The sequence below is a fragment of the Artibeus jamaicensis genome, unplaced genomic scaffold (assembly GCF_021234435.1).
Source record: "Artibeus jamaicensis isolate MK-2021 breed Jamaican fruit bat unplaced genomic scaffold, CSHL_Jam_final scaffold_804, whole genome shotgun sequence".
NCBI lineage: Eukaryota > Metazoa > Chordata > Mammalia > Chiroptera > Phyllostomidae > Artibeus > Artibeus jamaicensis.
The window spans coordinates 735,488-754,529 of NW_026522055.1; the positions used below are offsets into that span (position 1 = coordinate 735,488).

A 19,042-nucleotide genomic window follows, 5' to 3' on the forward strand; every position below is an offset into this window, starting at 1 on the left:
CGGGGACCCTCTCCCCACTGTCTCGTGTCCCCGGGGCCCCTCCGCCCCCCCGTGCTGTGGCCGTGTCCGTGCCCCAGGGGTAGGGAGCGCAGAACTGCGCTCCTCGTTCCCCTCCGGCCCCGGGGTTTGCATGGGAGAATCCTCTTTCCACGAGGCCACTGGGCGATGTGGCGTGGGGGGGAGGGAGGACGGGGGAGCCCTTGCCCCAAACTCTTGGTCGGCCTCCCAGACGCAGGCATCACTCAGTGATCACGGGTAAAGAGAACTGTTTCAAAAAACTCCCGTGTTGACTGATTTATTTGTGAGGACTTTTAAAAAACCAACCAACCACCGGGAGGACCTGGAAGCCCTGGCCCTTCTCCCTCAGACCCATGAGCCCAAGCCCCCCCCCGCCCCCCCCTCATCACCACCCGCGTTTCCCGATGCCCCGAGATGCCAGACCCTACGCCTGACCAGGAGGATTCGGGGAGCACGTTTATTCAGAGAAATAAATAGGACTTGTGGAAAGGTGCTGGAGGGCCGGGGAGGTACACGTCTGCACCGCAGCTGCGTGTGCGGGTCAGGGCTCCGGAGTTTCCAGCATGTTCGCCAGGGCCCTGGAGAGGAGGACGCAGAGGTTAGACAACTCAAGTGTCCAACGCTCCTCCCAGGGCGCTGAGAGATTGTTAACCTTCCCATTTTCCCGACGGGGAAGTGGGGCCCCAGGGTGGTCCACTCACTCAGCGGGACAGCATCTCTCTAAACAGGGCCCTTAAACTATCCCTTCCACGCACTTACTGGTACAGGGACGAGGAGAAGTAGTCGACGTAGCTTCCTGTGGGAGAGAAGAGAGAAAAGACTTCAGGGGGCCTCAGTGTTCATTGCGTCCGGGATCAAAGCTAACTCTGACCTCTCTTCCGAATTTCTTCCCCAAACCGAATTCCTTCCACTGGGACTCCTTTGAAGGTCTCGCTCATTCTTCCTTGCTCTGGGTGACCCCATTCTCCCGTAGACCCGGTCCTTCAAATTCTTCTTGCTCTGGCCCCGCCCACCTAGTTCTAGCCCCGCCCCTCAGCCCCGCATCCATTCTCGGCTCAGAGTCTTCAGCATCTATGCCCAAGCACTTCTTTGCCCAGGCCCCGCCCCTCCGCGCTCGCCCCGCCCCACCCACAGACTCAGCCGGAGCCAGTTTCCACACCTGGCCTCGCCCCACAACCTTCCAGCCCCACCCCTCGAGTTTGGCTCCGCCCCCACCAGATAGCACCTCTCTGGGCTCCGCCCCTTCCTCAGGTTTCCCCTGAGCCCGCCCACCACGCTCACCGGGAGTGCAGACAGTTTCGCAGACCAGAGGGCAGAGGTAGCAGAACTGGCAGTGCTGAGGATGAGGATGGGGAGAGTGAGTGAGTGGCCGGGCGTGGTCAAGGGCACAGTCAGGATGGGGGTGCGGGCAGGAGGCTGGCTAGGTGGAAGTTAAGGTCAGAGGCAGGATGGAGCGTGAGATCCAGGCCGGATCAGGGTAAGAGATTTGGTCAGAGGCCAGGATTTGAGGCTGGGGGTGCGCATCTGGTCCAGGGCTGTCGTGAGGCCGGGTGGAGCCCTGAGTCTGGGGCGTGTCTCACCTGGCACTGGTCGCAGTGCTCTCCCATGTTCTCCTCGTCACAGTGACAGTTCTCGCATTCAGTGCATCGCTGCGGACCGGAGCCCTCTGGTTAGAGGGAAATCCTAACCCCTTTGGGAGCCGGCCCCCCTCACCCTCATTACTGCCAACACCGAGCTCAGCACCTTCCCCGAAACCCACTTCTTCCTGCTGGATTTCCTGTGGCCAGGGGACTCCACATTCCCCCGTCACTGTGGGCAGGGCCTGAGGATGCTGTCTTCACCCTCTTCTCTATTTCACCAGGGCTCACCCGTCTCCAGTCCCAGGGTCACCCCCTCCCCAGACTCTTGGTCAAGGGCTTTCCCCTCTCCCCACCTCCCCAGGGGCAGCTCAGGCCTCGGCCTCCCCCTCCCCTTCCTGAAACGTTGCCTTAGCGTCCTCCATTGCCTTCTGGCCTCCAGTCTGTCCCCCACGTGGCCCAGAAGTGTCTCTCTTTGCCTGGAACTGTCCCTGCCCTTCCTCTGCTCAAAGCCCTTGTCCCTTGGACAAGTGCCTTTGTCCAAGGCACCCCAGGGCCCTGGGACAAATTCCAGGGACCACTTGGTGGATGACCCTGGTCTGGGGACATACATTGCAGAAGGAGCAGTAGCCACACAGGGACCCTGGTTGGTAGTTCCCGTACTCTTGGGCATCCTGCGGACCTGTGGGGACAGGAGGATGACAGTGAGCCGGCCCCCCTCGGCTCCTCCCCACGCCCACCAGGCCAGAGCACTTACTGGTGTCTTCACCACTTTCCTCCTCACTGGAGCCACCTCCAGCCACCTCCCTCCTGGCCAGGGGGTTGGGGATGATGGTGAAGGGGATCTGGTCTTCATCCAGCCCCTCCTCCTCCTCATCTTCCTCCTCCTGGTGGGCTTGGCTCAGCGGGGCCTGAACCTCAGCCCTCTCTTCTCTCCTCTCATCCTCTTCTTCCTCATCCTCCTGGCTCAGGCTGAGGCCATGACCTTCCTCCTCATCTTCCTCATCCTCCCGGTCCAGGCGACCACGGTGGGTGCCTTCTTCATTCTGCTCTGAACCTCCATCCTCTTCCTCGTGGGAGCCATGGTCTTCTTCCTTCTCTTCTTCCTGAGATTCTCTTTCCCTAAAATGGCTTCTATCCTTGACCCCTGTGGATTCTGGGAGCTGGTGGCTCATCTCTTCGCTGGACACTCTCTGGCCATTGCCTTCATCCGGGTGGCCTTGTGGTCTATGGCTGGGAGCTTGGTGGCCAAGCTTGGCAGAGCTGTCCTCATCTTCCTCCTTGGGGACTTCATGGCGGTGGTGGACAGAGACTTCGGTTTTATACTCGTCAGGGAAGTCCTCCTCCTCAGCGCTCTTGTGGCTTTCTGGCTGGTGGCTTGCAACATGGTGGCCGAACTTGACCATGATCCCCTCCTCCTCATCTTTAAGGCTGTGGTGAGTATGTCTGGGAACCTGGTGCCAATGTTCCGTGGACATGGCCTCATCCTCTTCCTCAGCTTCCTGGTCTTCAGGGCCTTGGTGTCTGGGCTCGTGATGGTGGTGTTCATCGGAGATGTCATCCTCTTCCTTCCTGTGGGCTCCGTCCCTGGGGGCCAGGTGTCCATACTCAGTAGAGACATTATCATCATCATCATCTTCTTCTTCTTCTTTGTGTCCATGGCCAGGGACAGAATAGTGATCTTCATCTGAGACATCTTCATCCTCTTCCTTGCCATGGTCTCGGCGCCCGTAGGCCTGATGTCTGTACTCAGTGGAGACATTATCATCATCACCATCATCATCACCATCATCTTCTTCCTCATGGCTTCGGTGCCGGTGGACAGGGATGTGATGTTGATGCTCATCTTCTTCCTTCTTGTGGCCATGGTGTGCGTCGACCTGCTGCCTGTACTCAAAAGAGACTCCATCATCATCATCATCATCATCATCTTCTTCTTCTTCTCTGTGGCCTCGTTGCCTGTGGGCCTGATGTCCGTACTCAGTAGAAGCATCTTCCTCATCTTCTTCATCATCTTCTTCTCCATGGCCCCGGTGCGCATACCTGAGGATACGCTGTGGATACTCACTGGACACAACCTCGTCCTCATCCTCGTCTGAATGGCCAAGGCTCCCGTGGCTGGGGAGGCGGTGCCCACCCTCTACCGAGTCATCTGCATCTTCATTCCCGTGGCCTCGGTGTCCGTGCGCCGGCTGAGCGTGCCCCGGGAAGACCTCCTCCTCGGAGACGTTCTCCTCTCCAGCCTCATGGCTCTGGAACCTGTGGCCTTGGAGTTGGTGACTGTATTCCCTGGAGATATCTTCGTCCTCTTCCCCGTGGTGTCCGTGGCTCCACAGTCGGTGCCCGCTCTCTGTGAACACAGCGTCGTTCTCGTCTCTGTAGCTTCTGTGGCTGTGGGTGGGGTGCCCCAATTCACCCGACCCGTCCTCCAAGGGCCTCGAGACTCCCGCATTGTTGTTCCAGTTGCCGGGCCCCGGCCCAGCCCCTCTCAGCTGCTGGGTCACAGCCGGGGGGAGGAGCAGGCTGACCACGGCAGCCCAGAGGAGAGAGGTGTGCAGCCATGGCCCACGGTGGCCCATGGGGACGGACAGGCAGCAGGCCCCCTCCAGGCTGGTTCTGGCCTCCACTTGTGGCTCTGCAGATGAATGTTGGGGGTCCTTGTCTCTTTTGGGGTCTCTTTCTCTCTGTGTCTTTCCTTGGCTGGGTCTCTCTCTCTCTGTTTGCCTGTCCGCCTTCCTCTGGCCCTTGCTGCTGGCTCTGGACACCCCTGTGAGGCAGGCTCAGGAGCCCCCGACCCCCCTCTTGGGCCCTCCCTCCCACTGCCCAGCCAATAGGGTCTCTCCCCTCCTCTCCCTGTGGCTAAATTTACTCTCAGCCCTGAGTTATTCTGGGTCAGTGCCGCTTGCCCTTCCCCTCCTGCTCCTCCTCCTCCCAGCTGGTAAGGGGTGGGTGAAAGGGTCTCTCCTTTGCTAGTCAAGGAGAGACCCTTGACTAGGTGCCAAGGGACTTGGCAAGGGACTCTCTCCTGGGTGCCAAGGGACTTGACTTGGGACTACCAACAAGTTCATGTCTGGCAGCTGCAATGACAACAGCCAGACTTGTCATGGACCAAGTGGGGAGAGTCAGGAGAGATGAACCTGAGGGGTACGACTGCTGCCTCGGAAGGATCCAGGGTTAGACTCTGGGGGGTGAGGGTGGGGTTCTGGCCCCTGAAGACGATACTTTGCTGCGAGAGTGGATGCCACACTGGAGGCCTGGGAGAGGAGCAGTAGCAAGCCTGCCCCCAGCACACGCACCCGTGACCTCTGGTACCTGGAACTCAGATCTGGGGGCAGGGGCCAGGGCCCGGCCAGGGCTATAAATACAACTCGGGGCTCAGGTTACCCAGGAGGCTGCAGCTGTCCCTGTCAGAGAAAGCCGGCAAGAGACATGTGGCCCTGCCTGTCTGTGTGTCAATATCTCCCACTTCGTCCTGTCACTCCAGCTCTTTGGGTCCCAGCCCTGTGGATGGGTCTCCCTCTCCCTCTCACGGCTTCTGTCACTCACCCCCCCAGGTTCCCTGTCCTCTCCCCCCTCAGGATTCTGCCTCTTCTCACTCTTTGGCTTGTCTTTCCCCCCTCACTCTGAGTGTCTGCCCCCCACCCCAAGTCTTCGTCTCCCGCTCTGGGTCAATTTTCCCCTTCCCTTTCTCCGGCATTTCCTCTCTGGGTCTCTGTCCCCCACCTCTGGTCTATGAGTTTCTGTCGCTCTCTCTGGATCTCTTTCCCACTTTCTCTGGGTCTCCGTCCCCTCTGGGTCTCTTTCTGCCTCTCTCTGGGTCTGGGTCCCATCTCTCTTTGCGGACGCCGACCGCTGACCACCAGTCCCGGCCCGCCCTCTGCCCCGCCCGGCGCTCTACGCGCCTCGGAGACGCCCCGCCTCCCCGACCTCGGCCCGCCTCCGGAGGGGATGGGAAGTGGCCGATCCAGTTTGTTCAGGGCGGATCTGAAATCGGGGCTGGCGGAGGGAATGTGGGGAGCCGGATAGGTTGTGGCGGCTGTGGCAGTATGGTGGGCCCCAAGGAACAGGTACGGTGGCCGGATCCTCGGGTCTGAGGGACCCGGGAGCTGGGCGCTTGGTCTCCCAGCTCTCGGAGAGGAGGGTGCTGGAGGCCCGGATTCGGGGGGGTGGGGGGGTGGCGCAGACGAAGAAGGGGTTTGAAACGGTCCGGGCTCCTGGGTCTTTGGGCCTGGCCGGGAGGGGGGCTGTGGGACGGGGGCCGAGACTCCTCAGTCCAGGGGAGGGGGGCGCCGGGGTCCCCGAATCCTGGTCCTGCGGTAAGGCGCGGGGCGAGGGCCTCCGCATCCCATCCCCACCCCTCGTTCCTATCCGCAGAGTTGGATCCCCAAGATCTTTAAGAAGAAGACGTGCACGACATTCATCGCTGACACCGGAGATACAGGGTGAGGAGTGCGCGCTGGGGACCTGCCGGCCCGGGCCCGCCCGGGGCACCGGCGGCCGTCGCGGACCGCTGACCGACCCCGCCCACCGCAGATCCCACCCTTCGCCCCGCCCCCATCTCTGACCCTGGGGATGCGTCCAAGGGCGTTCCCTGAATTGCTCGGCCCCTGGGGGAGGGTTTGGGTCTCTGCAGACACTTCCACTATCCCAAGCTCCCGCTCATCGCCCGCGTTAAAGCGCCAGGACTCGCTTCCGTCTCCTTCCTTCTCCACGTCTCTGTCTCCGTCCATCACTTTCCGTTTTTCCTTGTTGGCTGTCTCTGTTTTATCCACCCATCCATCCATTCATCTGTCCGTCCCAGAAACCGTCACTCAGCGCTCCCACGACAGCATACTTTTCAGGAGCACAGGCCCTGTCGGGCTTTAAATTTTACCCGGGGACACGTGCTGTGTGTCTTTGTGCAAAATCATTGCCCCTCCCTGGGCCTCCTCTGTCTTCTGGGCAGAAAAGCAGAGCCTACCTGCTGGGGTGATCGTGAGAAATGAACGCTTGTGCGGTGGCTGGAACAGTGCCCGGCGCTTGGTAAGCGCTGAGAAATGTCCGCAACTCCCTTGGGAAGGCAGCAAGCCCTGCCCGTGCAGGTCCCGAACTCGTGCTGGGCGGCGGGACACCACGTGAGCCTGACGGGCTGTGTGGACCGGTGAGCGGCTCCCAGCTTTCAGCGATGGGCGCTCAAGTGGGTTCTGGCTTCTAGTGATTCTCAAGACGATCTTCGGGGCGTGGAAGATGTCAACAGTCCTAATTTCGTGTGTGTTTTGTCGTGAACATATTATACGAATGTAGTCTGGCTTGCAGTTATGTACAAATGAACAGATACAAGTTTACGGGGGCAAGTGCTCCAGGCTTACTGGCGGACACAAGCGCCTGGTCAAAAAGTTTAGGAACCTTGGGTCTGGCGGGAGGAGATCGGAGCCGCAAAGGTCGCGCCACTGGGCCACGTGGGAGCCCAGAGGAGGCGTCTGGCCGAGGCTGGGCAGGGGACAGGGTGTCGGTAATGTCTTCTGGAGGAGGGGCCGTGAGATGACATTGGAGGGATGAATGGAGTTTGACAGCTGAAGGCGGGCTGGGGACAGGAACTCAGAAGGTGATTCTGGAGGTGGGAACAGCATGTGCAAATTGTCCTCACTGACTTTGCATGGTGGCCTGAAGATGGCACGGAGGACAGGGTGCAAGAGCATTTTTAGGGGAGTGGAGGCCCAAGAGGTTGGCTGGGCCAGAACTCCCGGGGCCTCAAATGCCACCTGAGGGACTGGGACCTTGTCCTAGGCTGCTGGGGACCCGCAGGAGGGGCAGGCTCCGCTATGGATGTGGAAAGACACTCCGGGGGCCGTGGGAGAGTGCGTAGGAGTTCGGGAAGCCAGGGAGGAGGTCGGTTTGTTGATGGGAGAGACCTGGTTCTTCTTGCTGACACATGTAAAGAATTACAGATCAGCCCTGGCTGGTGCAGCTCAGTGGATTGAGCCCGCGCCTGTGAACCAAAGGATCACAGTTCGATTCCCAGTCAGGGCACATGCCTGGGTTGCAGGCCAGTTCCCAGCAGGGGATGCACGAGAGGCAACCATACATTGATATTTCTTTCCCTCTCCTCTAAAGATAAATAAATAAAATCTTAAAAAAAAAAAGAATTATAGACCAGCAAATCTAGTAGCATGTAATCAGTTTATTAGTGACCCACTCCTATGGAAGGACTGGGTAGAATAGAGAGTGAAAGGCAAAGATTCAGGGCAAAGCAGGGAGACAGAAGCATAAGCGGCTGAAGACCAGGGTGGCAAGCGTCTGGGCAGCCTGAGGCCGGGTGGCCAGAGGCCCTGTGTCCCGAGAGCCAAGAGCACCCCGACCCCCTAAGAGAGAGCAAGACCTTAGTTCTGAGGACTTACATAGTTGGTGGGATAGGAGGGAAAAAGTTACATATTGATTAACGGGGACATGCGGTGCCAGCTTTTCTGGGGGAATGTGACTGCCCAAACTCAGGTATGTGTGGGGGTCTGTTAGCCCGAATCCTTATCTTGCTCCAGACTCCATTTGTTCATCTTGCCGTAAAACAAATCGTGACAAGAGGCAGTTAATTAAAATTGGGGCACTTTCCAAAGTTATTTACGGGCTTTTTCTGCAAGCATCAGGGCCTCCCTCGGAAAACAGATAGTGACCAGAGGTAGATAACTAACCAGAGTTGCTTTATGGGCTTTTTCTTTGGACACCGGGGACCCTCTCCCACATTCAGGCCTTGGGATGAAAGCCCAGTGTCAAAGCTTTCTTTCCCAGATAGTGGAAATGCTACATAGAATTTCAAGAACTTCCCTCCTTTCTTGCTAACATAGTGTCTCTTGTGATGTTGGAACACCTGCCCATGTTATCGGACCAGGCTCAGGACTGCTGAGTTAGCTGGTGAGACCTGTCTCCTTCCTCCTCCTGCCTTGGTTTATTATTTAATCTACCTAATTGATAAAAGGCGTTTCCTGGCAACCAGGGTGCTAAATGCTGGCCCGTAACAGTATTGCAGTCTCAGAGTCCTTCCAGTGCTGTCTCCTGCTTCAGGTCAAGGGTCCGGGTGGGAGGGGAAGAGGCCCGAGCCAGGCCAGGGTTGTAGGACCCGTACAGGAGCCGATGAGATGGATTTGGGGAGTAAGGACAGCGGCTCCTGGACATTTGACCTGGGGACTGGGAGACAGTGGGCTGGTTGCCACCATGAGGGACCCAGGAGGATGGGCAGGTTCGGAAAAATTTTCGGAGCTCAGTGCGAGATCTCAGTGCGCAAATGGAGGGGCCCAGGGAGACCCCGGGGCATTGCAGACCTGAGCCTGGGAGCCAGAGCAAGGCCCAGGACTGGGCCTAGGTGTCGGTCGTCATGGAAACCGGAAGTAGGAGAGATGGTAAGGGGGGAACATGTAAAGTCAGGGAGGCTGCAAACTCGAAATTAATTCTATGACTAATTTTTTTTTTTTATGGAAGCACAGCTTGAAAAAAAACCTGTCTCTGAATGACCCAAGATAAACCTATGTGCTTAAAGTCACCATGGCCTCTGGTACAGCCACTTACTTTTCACCTGATGCGTCTTCCCTTTAAATTGCCTGGCCCCTGGGGGGCGTCCAGTTGGAGACCCGTGCAGGGAAGCCCTGTGGTCCTGGAGCTGGGGATGCCTATACTCAAGCGAGGCACTGAGAAGAGAAAGCCACAGAGCAGGGAGGGACAGATGTGCTCTGCTAAGGAAAAGGTTCTTTAGCCCTGGCTGGTGGCTCAGTGGACTGAGTGCCGGCCTGTGAACTGAAGTACCGAGGGTTCTATTCCCAGTCACAGCACATGTCTGAGTGGCAGGCCGGGTCCCCACTTTGCAGCCTGTGAAAGGCAGCTGATCGATGTATCTCTTGCACATTGATGTTTCTCCCCCTCCCTTTCTTTCTCCTTTCCCCTCTCTCTAAAAATAAATAAATAAATAAAATAAAAAGAAGTAGTGTAAACAATCTTTAAAAAAAAAGGGGGGGGTGTTTCTTTCAGCTCTGCCCACTGCCACTTTGTAATAGTCAGATGAGACCTGAATAGAGACCATTGTATTCCGGCCCTTGAAGGTAGTTGCTAATCTTATCGGGAACCATTTCAGTTTTGGCGGCCACACAGGGAGGAAGGAGGGGGGTGGGAGGTGAGAGGTGCACCGGGGAGTCGGCCAGCCCTGTCCACCAGAACTTTCTGCGAAGGCAGAAAACGTTCAGCATCTACATCCGGCAAAGCACCACTGGCCCCACGTGGCCCCTGACCAGAGCGGCCGACGAGCTTAATTTTTAACTGTACTTAATTTTAATTTATTTGACTATAGAGAGCCCTATTTGGCTAGGGGTTACTCTACCTGACAGCTCTGGTTTTGGAACGTTCCAGGAATCAGATTTGCAGGGAAAGGCTAGCAGGATGAGGGTGGAAGGGAATGAGGGACCCCAGAAATGGTGTTGAGATGGGTGAAAGGATCAAATGGGGAAACTGAGGCAGGCCAGGAGCCTGGAGGTAGACTCAGACGGGAGGAAGGGCGCGTCCTGCCCTGTATTCTCTCTGTGGCGGGAACTGGGCTGAAGGTACTCTGTTCATCCTGTGTGTGGGGCGGGGGCCATTTTTTTAAAAAAATATTTTATTTATTTTTAGAGAGGGGGGAAGAGAGGGAGAAAAGAAGGGAGAGAAACATCAATTGGCTGCCTCTCGCGCACCCCAACTGGAAACCAACTGCAAGGCAGGCGTGTGTCCCGACGACCGAAGGAGTGACCTTTTACTGGGCGGGATGATGCCCAACCCATCGAGCCACACCAGCCAGGGCGGCCATTCTTTTGTTGACCAAAGTTTTGTCTTCACAGCTCTTACTGAATCCACGTACCACCGTGCCGTCCTTTCCATAAAATGGGTCCTTAAGCCCTGGCTGGCGTGGCCCGGTGGACTGAGTGCCGGCCTGCGAACCACAGGGTCACCAGTTTGATTCCCAGTCAGGGCACATGCCTGGGTTGTGGGCCGGGTCCCCCGTTGGGGACATGCGAGAGGCAGTCAATCAATGTTTCTCTGTCCCTGTCTTTCTCCCTTCTTCTCTCTCTAAAAATAAATAAAATCTTTAAAAAAAGATTTTATTTATTTATCTTCAGAGGGGAAGGAGAGAGGGAGAGAAACATCAATGTATGGTTGCCTCTCATGCGTCCCCTGCTGGGAACTGGCCTGCAACCCAGGCATGTGCCCTGACTGGGAATCGAACTGCGATCTTTTGGTTCGCAGGCCCCTGCTCAATCCACTGAGCTACACCAGCCGGGGCTAAATAAAATCTTTTTAAAAAATTGGTCCTTAAGTCCCAGCTCACTCTGTGTATGAAGGCAGGCCTGTCCTCCATCGGAGTCTCTTCTGGATTCCGGACAGAAGAGACTAGGAGACATTTGCAACTAAATCCCTCACTCCCCACACCCGTGTTCCATGCTCTTTACAACTCTGGGGTTGATCACATACAAGGGCTTCCCGTTCGTTTATTTAGGGAAGAAAGTGTCGTGTATGGTCCACTCACCACAAAGAGAAAGAAGCAAGCCTTAAAAGACAATTACAATAAAAAGCAAAGAAAGGTTTTTCCCTTCTCTCTGGATGTAGCTGTTGCCAGCCCAGGTTTCCGCGTCTGAAGCCGGCTTTTCTGCGCTAAAACGGAAGCAGCAAAGGCTTGCACATTCAGGCGAGAATGCACCAGCTGAACTTCTCCCGTTGACTGTAATCAGGCCTGAGAAAGGAACGATTATCTCACTGTGTTTGTTATTCAAGGTCATTTAAGCTCGGCGTGGAGTTCAAGTGGGGTGTGGTATGCAGCCCTTGTTCCTGGGAATGTTGCATTAGGTCATTGGTCCTCTTAGTCCCACGGAGATGATTGTCTTTGCATTGGAGGAGGACATTTAGCTCAGAGAGGCGAAGCCACTTGTCCGAAGTCACACAGCTAGCTGCCTTAGCCTCCAACCTGTGCGTGCTCTCAGAATCTCTCTCTGGATTTTTCTTTTGTGGTTAATATACTCTGTGTGGATTGAGGGCAGCGGGGACCCCACAGGCCCAGTGAGGGTGGGGCTCTGCGGACCCCCCTGCCCTGACCTCGGCTTCCACTCTGGACCAGAGTGGGCTGTGTCTCCTCCCGCCCCAGTGTCTCCCTCAGGTCCGTTGCAGCCAGGAAGGGGCGGGGCCAGGGTCAGCAGGCAAAAATACCGACACTTCTCCAGGATGCTTGGGGCTGTGGGGACGCCCCTGGGGTTCATGCTGCCCTGTATCCCTCCCTTTAGAGGGACCCTGTGCCAGTGTGGGTGTCCCCGGAGTGCCCACCCATCAGTGGCTGTGGAGGATGCCTTCGGGGCAGCCATGGTGACCAGTTGGAACAGTGACTTGCATACCACGGAGAAGCCCACCGATGCCTACGGGGAGCTGGACTTCCTGGGTGCCGGCCTCAAGGCCAGCCAAGTGAGGCTTGCATGCCCGGGCAGGGCCAGGGTCGCGAGCTGGGCTGCATGCCACAGGGGCTCCGAGCTGGGGTCCGGGGGCTCCCCGCCTGAACACTGTGTCTCCTGTTTGTCCGTCCCTTTCCTCACCCCTCTCTGGGTCTCTGTCCCCCTCCCCCCCTCTGGATCTGTGTCTCCTTCTCTCTGAGCCTCTGTCGCCCTCTCTCTGTCCCCTTCCCCAACTCTGGGTCTCTGTCTGCCCCCCCCCCTTTGGTTTTCTGTCTCTACCCCTGGTCTCCGTCACCCTCTTTGTGTCTCTGTTCCTTTCTCCCCGGGTCTCTCTCTGTCCCCTTCCTGCTGTCTGTGCCCACCCCGTGTCCTCCCCTCCCCTGTGTCCACAGTTCCTCCGGCTGTCTGACCGCACGGACCCAGCCACAGTTTATAGTCTGGTCACGCGCACATGGGGCTTCCAGGCCCCGAACCTGGTGGTGTCCGTGTTGGGGGGGTCGGGGGGCCCCGTCCTCCAGACCTGGCTGCAGGACCTTCTGCGAAGAGGGCTTGTGCGGGCCGCGCAGAGCACAGGTGACTGAGGGCGGCGGGGGGCGGGGCCTCCTGGGCGGGGCTGGCTGCTCGCCTCCCGCCCCACCCGCTTCTCTGGGGGCTCTGGCCTGCATCTCCCGTGGATGGGTTTTAGTCTCTCTCTATTCTCTCTCTCTTTCTCCCCCGCCCCCTGCACGCTGGTGTGTTTCTGGACCTTGCCACCACTTCCTGTGTCTCCGTGCAGGGGCCTGGATTGTCACCGGGGGACTGCACGCAGGCATCGGCCGGCATGTTGGGGTAGCTGTGCGGGACCACCAGACAGCCAGCACGGGGGCCACCAAGGTGGTGGCCATGGGCGTGGCCCCATGGGGTGTGGTTCGCAATAGAGAGGCCCTCACCAACCCCAAGGTGGGACCCAGGGTCTTGGAAAAGGAGCAATCTGAGGGAGGAGGGGCTGGGGGCCCGGACTCCAGGCCCTGAGGGAAGGACTCCCTGGTCTGGTCCCTTGCCCCCCAGGGCTCTTTCCCTGCGAGTTACCGGTGGCGTGGCGACCCTGAGGACGGGGTCCAGTTTCCTCTCGATTACAACTACTCCGCCTTCCTCTTGGTGGATGATGGCACCCACGGCCGCCTGGGTGGGGAGAACCGCTTTCGCCTGGGCTTCGAGTCCTGCATCTCCCGGCAGAAGACGGGCGTGGGAGGTGAGTGGCTTCCTCCACCCGTGCGTGAGCCAGGGCCCCAGGCTCAGGATCCCAGTGATCCGTTGTGGTCGAAATTTGGCGTTTGGGGCCAGGAGGAGTTTCCTGTGGCCAAGGCCTTCCCCATCATTTGCTGTGTTGTAGAAAATCTTTATCTGAAATCTAAAAATACACAAAAGTGGACAGCTTGATGAATTTTTTGAACCAACTGAACCTGCTTATGCAACCAGCACCCAGATCAAGAAAATTAGCCCCTCCGGAAGCCTTCTCCTGCCGGCCCCCAGGGGTCGCCCTATCCTGCCCCAAACATCCCGGAGCTGTTCTGACTCGCTGGTGCTCCACTGCCAGCTGCATCCTGTAAAGTCCCGCTTCTTATATTCAACATTATTTCTGTGAGACTCATCTATACCATGGCCTGAGTGGTGGTTTGTGGATAACGCACAAGTGAAGAAGAAAAAGGAGAAAATATTTTGAACAAATATGTGATACACCAACACGTTTGAGATGCAGCTAATGCAATACTTGAGGGAAATTCATAGCTTTAAATGCATTTTATCCAAAAAGAGAAGAAAGACTGAAAATGAATGATTGAAACCTCCAGTTAAGGAAACCCTACAACCCTGGCTTGTGTGGCACAGTTGGTTGGAGCATCGTCCTGGAATTGAAAGGTCGCAGGTTTGATTCCCCATCAGAGCCCATACCTAGATTGTGGGTTCGATTTCTGGTCTGGGTGCTTACAGGAGGCAACCAATCCATGCTTTTCTCTCACACTGATGTTTTTTTTCTCTCCCTTCCTCTCTAACAGCAATGAAAAGATGTCCTTGGGTGAGGATTTAAAAAAAAAAAGAAGAAACAATGTAAAAACAAAACAACAAATCAAATCTAGGGAAAGTAGAAGCGAGAAAATAAAAAGACAAGGGCAGAAGTTGATGAAACAGAAACATGTCCAAGGAAGAAAGCGAACTAAAACAAAAGCTGCTTTGCACAATTCTGCTTTATTCTTCAACTTTACTTAGCGTTTGGGTGGCTTTAAACTTTTTTTTAATTGTCATACAGTCAAACTTAGTTTTTGCGGGATATGCAGTTCTATGATTATAGATTCACGTGGCCAGTACCATGGTCGGGATGTAGGTAGGACCGTCCCGTCACCTGGAAGGCATTTGCTCCTTCCGTACCCCAGCCCCTGGCAGCCGCTGACCTCTCCACCAGCCGTCTCGTTTTCTCGTTCTGGAAGGTCGTATAAATGGAATAACATGATATGTCACCTTTAGAGACTGGCTTTTCCCACAATGGAAGAGATTATGGCAGCTCAACTCTGTGCCCTTTCGAACAAACTAAGTCATGCAGAGGTCTATAAAGAAGCAATTAATGATCTTCCCTCCCTCCCTCTAATCCGCTCTACTGCAATAATCAGTCTTATACAATATGGACTTTGTCCTTGTATGCCTATCTCAATATTTGTAAAATTCCACGCAATTATATTTCCTCCCATATGGTGTTTCTTTTTCTATGCAATATATACATGCGTATCACGCTTTCTTATGGCCATCCCTTTAGGCCCCAAATGCTCACCCAGCCAGTTTAATATTCTGTTTAAGTTTTTGTCCTCTCTTGGCTCCTCGGCAGTTAAGTAACTACGCAATTCACTTACGCCTCCGACAAACTCCTGGCTCATTCAGGAGCCCAGGAGTCCGGGCCCCCAGTGCCCTCCTCCCCTGGGGAGCCCAGCGTTACCGGCTTCAAAATCTGGCCCCTCCCACATGTGTTCAGACAGCGCAGTTCCCAGGAGCCTCAGGGACTGGGGATTAGGCAGAAGCCGGCGTGGGCCCTGGGGACTTCCGGCAAATGTTCTCTACCGTCCCTGGCGAAGGCTGGTGGGAGGCGACTAAGCCCCTGGTTGTCTTCTCTCCTCAGGGACTGGAATTGACATCCCTGTCCTCCTCCTCCTCATCGATGGTGATGAGAAGATGTTGAAGGTATCATTGCTCAGACACTTGGGGTTGAGGGGTGGTGGGCCCTGCGTTTCGCGGGAGGACGGGCCTGGGGACCCGGACTTCAGGTGGGGTGAACACCTGCCTTCCCTGACCTCACTCCCCACTTTGTTGGGCAGCGGATAGAGGACGCCACCCAGGCTCAGCTCCCGTGTCTCCTGGTGGCGGGGTCTGGGGGAGCCGCGGACTGCCTGGCCGAGATCTTGGAAGACACTCAGGCACCGGGGAATGGAGCGGGCAGGCGAGGTGACGCCCAATATAGGATTAGGCGTTTCTTCCCCGATGGGGATCCCGAGGTCCTGCAGGCCCAGGTATGACAACATCGTGGACCTAACTCTGGGACCTGAGGTAGAAGAGGGCTAGGAACCCGGGCTCCTGGGTCTTGCTAAGGGCTTGGAGTCCTAGATCCAAGGGAAGAGGGGGATGGGCACCCAGATTTGTGGATCTGAGGGAGGAGAGGCCTGGGGCCTGGACTCCTGGGTTCTGGGAGTAGCAGGTGCCAGGCACCCAGATACCAGGTCCTGAAGGCCGCCTGTGTCTCTGTGGGCAGGGCCCAGGTGGAGTCGGGCTGAGGATGCTGCATTTGGTATTCTGCAGGTGGAGAGGATCATGACCCGGAAGGAGCTGCTGACCGTCTATTCATCTGACGATGGCCCTGAGGAATTTGAGACCGTCGTTTTGAGGGCTCTTGTCAAGGGTAAGACTGGGACCCCCAAATTCTCCCACTCACTGTGCCCAACTGCGGACAGTGTTCCCAGCCTGGGCACTTTATCCGTTCTCTCTGATCCAAAGCTGTGCCCCCTTTTGATCTCCTTCTCTGTGTCGTTCCCCTTTGCATGGTTTATTGAGGCTTCGCGTGGTTTCCCATGATACTTTCATTGTGTTCCAACATTGCTTTCTTTCTGTTGAATCCATTTATCCATCGATCCACCTATTCACCCACTCAGAACGAATGTCTGTACATTCGTTCATCTATCCATCCATGTACCCACTTATCCATCCATTTATCTACCCACTCATCCATCCGTCCATCTGTCCATCCACCCACTCATCCATGCATCCATCCATCTGTTCATCCATCTATCCATCCATCCGTCCATCTATGCACCCATTTATCCATCCATTCATCCATCCATACATACATACATTGATTTTTCCACCTACCCTTTCTTTCATTCATTCTCGATTCTTCCATCCATCCATCTTGCCATCCACCCATCCTTTTACCTATCCATCCCCACATCCATTGACAATTCCATGCACTCCCCATCCTTCTCTCCATCCATCCTTCCCTCCACCCACCCATCCATCCATCTATTCATCCACTCACCACTTCTTCCTCTCCTGCTTGCCTCCAGCATGTTTCAAGCACTGCAGGGTGGAGGAGTCAGAGGTGAGCTGGAGCACTGTCTCCCAGTGAGGACCTCCTGATATTCCACCAGGGGAATGAATGACCGAAGCCAAGGTCAGAGCACAGTGGCTGCCTGGTAGAGGATGGGGCTAGTTCATTCATTCCACAAACATCATCCCAGGCTCCAGAGCTTAGAGCAGGTCCTTATCCTGCACTCAAGGATCCTTACCAGGGTTGTTCAGACACAACCTAAAAGGAAATGTAAGACAAAAGTTGAGAGGAGGAAGCACAGCCAATAAGGGCGAAAACTGAAGGAGGAAGTGGTATGTAAATTGGACCTGGAACAACCAATAGAATTTGGACTTGGTAAGATGAGGAGGTGGGACCAATGAGTGGTCTTGGGGACTCCTAGGGCTCTGCGGGGTGTGGGCGTCAGACGAATTTTAGAGTAAACACGGGCTTGGATAAGAGCTCCCAGGAGGCACAGTATCAATTTATGACAGGTTCTCAACCCCAGGCCCTACCCCGGTTGTACCCACCCCGTTCTATGGTGGCAGAAAGAGCAGTTATTTCTGACTTTGGAGTCTGAGAAAGCCCAACTTGGATACCAGCGTGGCCCCTTTCCGGCCGCGTGGCCTTGAGAAAGAGACTCGCGCCTTTGAGTCTTAGTTTCTCCGAAAAATGGAGATAACACCTGCAGGAGTGCGGAGAGCAAGAGAGGCAGCTTCTGAGCAGGCGCTCCCTGGGGGCGGGGGTGAGGTGCAACATGGGAACTCTCTTAGACTGATTCTATTTCTTTCTTTCCTCTTCTTCCTTCCTTCCTTCCTCCCTCCCTCCCTCCCTCCCTCTCTCTTTCTTTCTTTCTTTAGTCTTTCTTTTTCTTTCTTTCGTTTAGTTTGCTTTTAGAAAGAAGGGAAGAGAGGGAGAAAGAGGGGGAAAGAAACAGCAATCTTCAGGAGATACATCTATTGGTTGCCTCTCACACACCCCAACTGGGGACCTGGCCTGCAACCCAGGCATGTGCCCCGACTGGAAATCGAGCCAGCGACCGCTTGATGCGCAGGCTGGCATTCAATCCGCTGACCCACACCAGCCAGGGCTGAGAGTGATTCTATTTCTTATGGGAACATATCGTCACTTGGGGGATGAGAGGGGGCAGGTCTGCCTCACTTTTATGGAAGTTGATGCTGAGCGTCTTGGGAGCAAAGCAGCGGCTCTTTTAGATGCGGTTTGGGGGCAGTGTTGTCTGTCAGTCCCTGGTACTCAGAGGTGGAAGTGATCCTGCTCTGCCCAGGAAATTGGAGCCGCCTGCCTGACTCCGTGGTAGCAGAATCGCACGGATGGGGTTTCCAGCAGGGGAGGGAGGAGGGGGGAGGGAACAAAGGCTCCTTCAGAGTCCCGCGCGAGCCAGACACTGCACTGCGCAGCTGCCATGCGTTTTTTGGCCCCTGAGCCTCCATCGCTGCCTGTGAGGATGGCTCCCCACTTTACAGATGAAGAAACTGAGACGCAGCAGGGGCGGCGGGGTGGTGACTTGCCCAAGGTCACAAAGATCTGCCCGACCCTCACGCGCACCGCATGGGCTGTATCTGGGGGAGAGGTCAGAGACCCATGCGGATGGCTTGAAGCAGGTGACGAGACAGCCAGTGATGTAGACAGGGCCAGACGACACAGGACCTCTGCTGAGACTTCGTCCTGAGGTGCATGGGAGGGACAGGGTCAGTTCTGTGTACAGAAGGATCCTCTGGGGTTGGGAGTGGGCAGACTAGAGAGGAGAGACCGAGGAACAAGAAGAGACCGCAGTGTTGGTGGGATAGGAGGGAGCCCGGACCATGGGGTCAGTATGGGGGTCCCAGACAGACTCAGGGGCCTAGAGAGGTAAGGCTTGAGGACTGATGTCAAAAGGAAGAGAGGGACCAAAACAGCACCTGGGGTTCCACCTTGAAGACTGGGGGGAGGGAGGGGACAGGGGGAGGGGGACATAGCTGCTGTCCCTGAGAGGGAGGACCCAGGGGAAGATGGGTTTTGGGGAACCCCCCCCCCAGCTCAGTGTGGGAAATGGTGAGCATGAAGGACCTCCGCCATGTGTGAAGGCAGAATATAATGCAAGCTATTTAAATATTTTTTCTTTTAAAAAATATCTTATTTATCTTTAGAGGGGAAGGGAAAGAGAGAGAGAAATATCCACGTATGGTTGCCTCTCATGCGCCCCCTGCTGGGTACTGGCCCGCAACCCAGGCATGTGCCCTGACTGGGAATCGAACTGTGATCCTTTCGTTCGCAGGCCCGGGCTCAATCCACTGAGCTACACCAGCCAAGGCTTTTTGCCTTTTCTCGAATCCGTGAGGAAAGTAGGGGAGATCCAGACGCAGAATATTCCACCCTGAAGGTGCCTCAGTTTTGGGCAGAAACCTGAAGTTGTGTGGTCTCGGACCTGTGACTCCCTCTCC

At 56.0% G+C, this 19,042-nt stretch overlaps 2 protein-coding genes across 3 annotated transcripts in view; one reads left to right on the forward strand and one right to left on the reverse strand.

The window, feature by feature from the left end:
- Positions 1-461: 461 nt before the first annotated feature.
- Positions 462-4,389, reverse strand: HRC (histidine rich calcium binding protein). Its single transcript, XM_037140933.2, has 6 exons — positions 2,353-4,389; positions 2,207-2,277; positions 1,599-1,667; positions 1,300-1,354; positions 778-814; positions 462-596 (listed from the first exon to the last, which is right to left on the reverse strand). Exons 1-6 carry the CDS (start codon positions 4,172-4,174, stop codon positions 560-562), a joined length of 2,091 nt encoding a protein of 696 aa, XP_036996828.2. The 5' UTR covers positions 4,175-4,389; the 3' UTR covers positions 462-559.
- Positions 4,390-5,523: 1,134 nt separating this feature from the next.
- Positions 5,524-19,042, forward strand: part of TRPM4 (transient receptor potential cation channel subfamily M member 4) — a 34,879-nt gene continuing 21,360 nt past the window's right edge. The window contains exons 1-9 of one of the 2 annotated variants that reach the window (XM_037140931.2): positions 5,524-5,662; positions 5,970-6,037; positions 11,861-12,035; positions 12,415-12,595; positions 12,798-12,961; positions 13,070-13,253; positions 15,165-15,226; positions 15,361-15,552; positions 15,839-15,938. In XM_037140931.2, the coding sequence (XP_036996826.2) occupies positions 5,642-5,662; positions 5,970-6,037; positions 11,861-12,035; positions 12,415-12,595; positions 12,798-12,961; positions 13,070-13,253; positions 15,165-15,226; positions 15,361-15,552; positions 15,839-15,938 (1,147 nt within the window). In that variant the 5' untranslated portion in view covers positions 5,524-5,641. The remainder of the gene's footprint in view (positions 5,663-5,969; positions 6,038-11,860; positions 12,036-12,414; positions 12,596-12,797; positions 12,962-13,069; positions 13,254-15,164; positions 15,227-15,360; positions 15,553-15,838; positions 15,939-19,042) is intronic. The other variant, XM_053659705.1, reaches the window with a different exon arrangement.

Coding starts and splice junctions, on each gene's coding strand:
- HRC (XM_037140933.2), bottom strand. CDS start 4,174: ATGGGCCACCGTGGGCCATGGCTGCACACCTCTCTCCTCTGGGCTGCC. Junction 1,668..2,206: donor GCTACTGCTCCTTCTGCAAT/GTATGTCCCCAG, acceptor TCCGGTCCGCAG/CGATGCACTGAATGCGAGAA. Junction 815..1,299: donor CGAAACTGTCTGCACTCCCG/GTGAGCGTGGTG, acceptor TCTCTCCCACAG/GAAGCTACGTCGACTACTTC.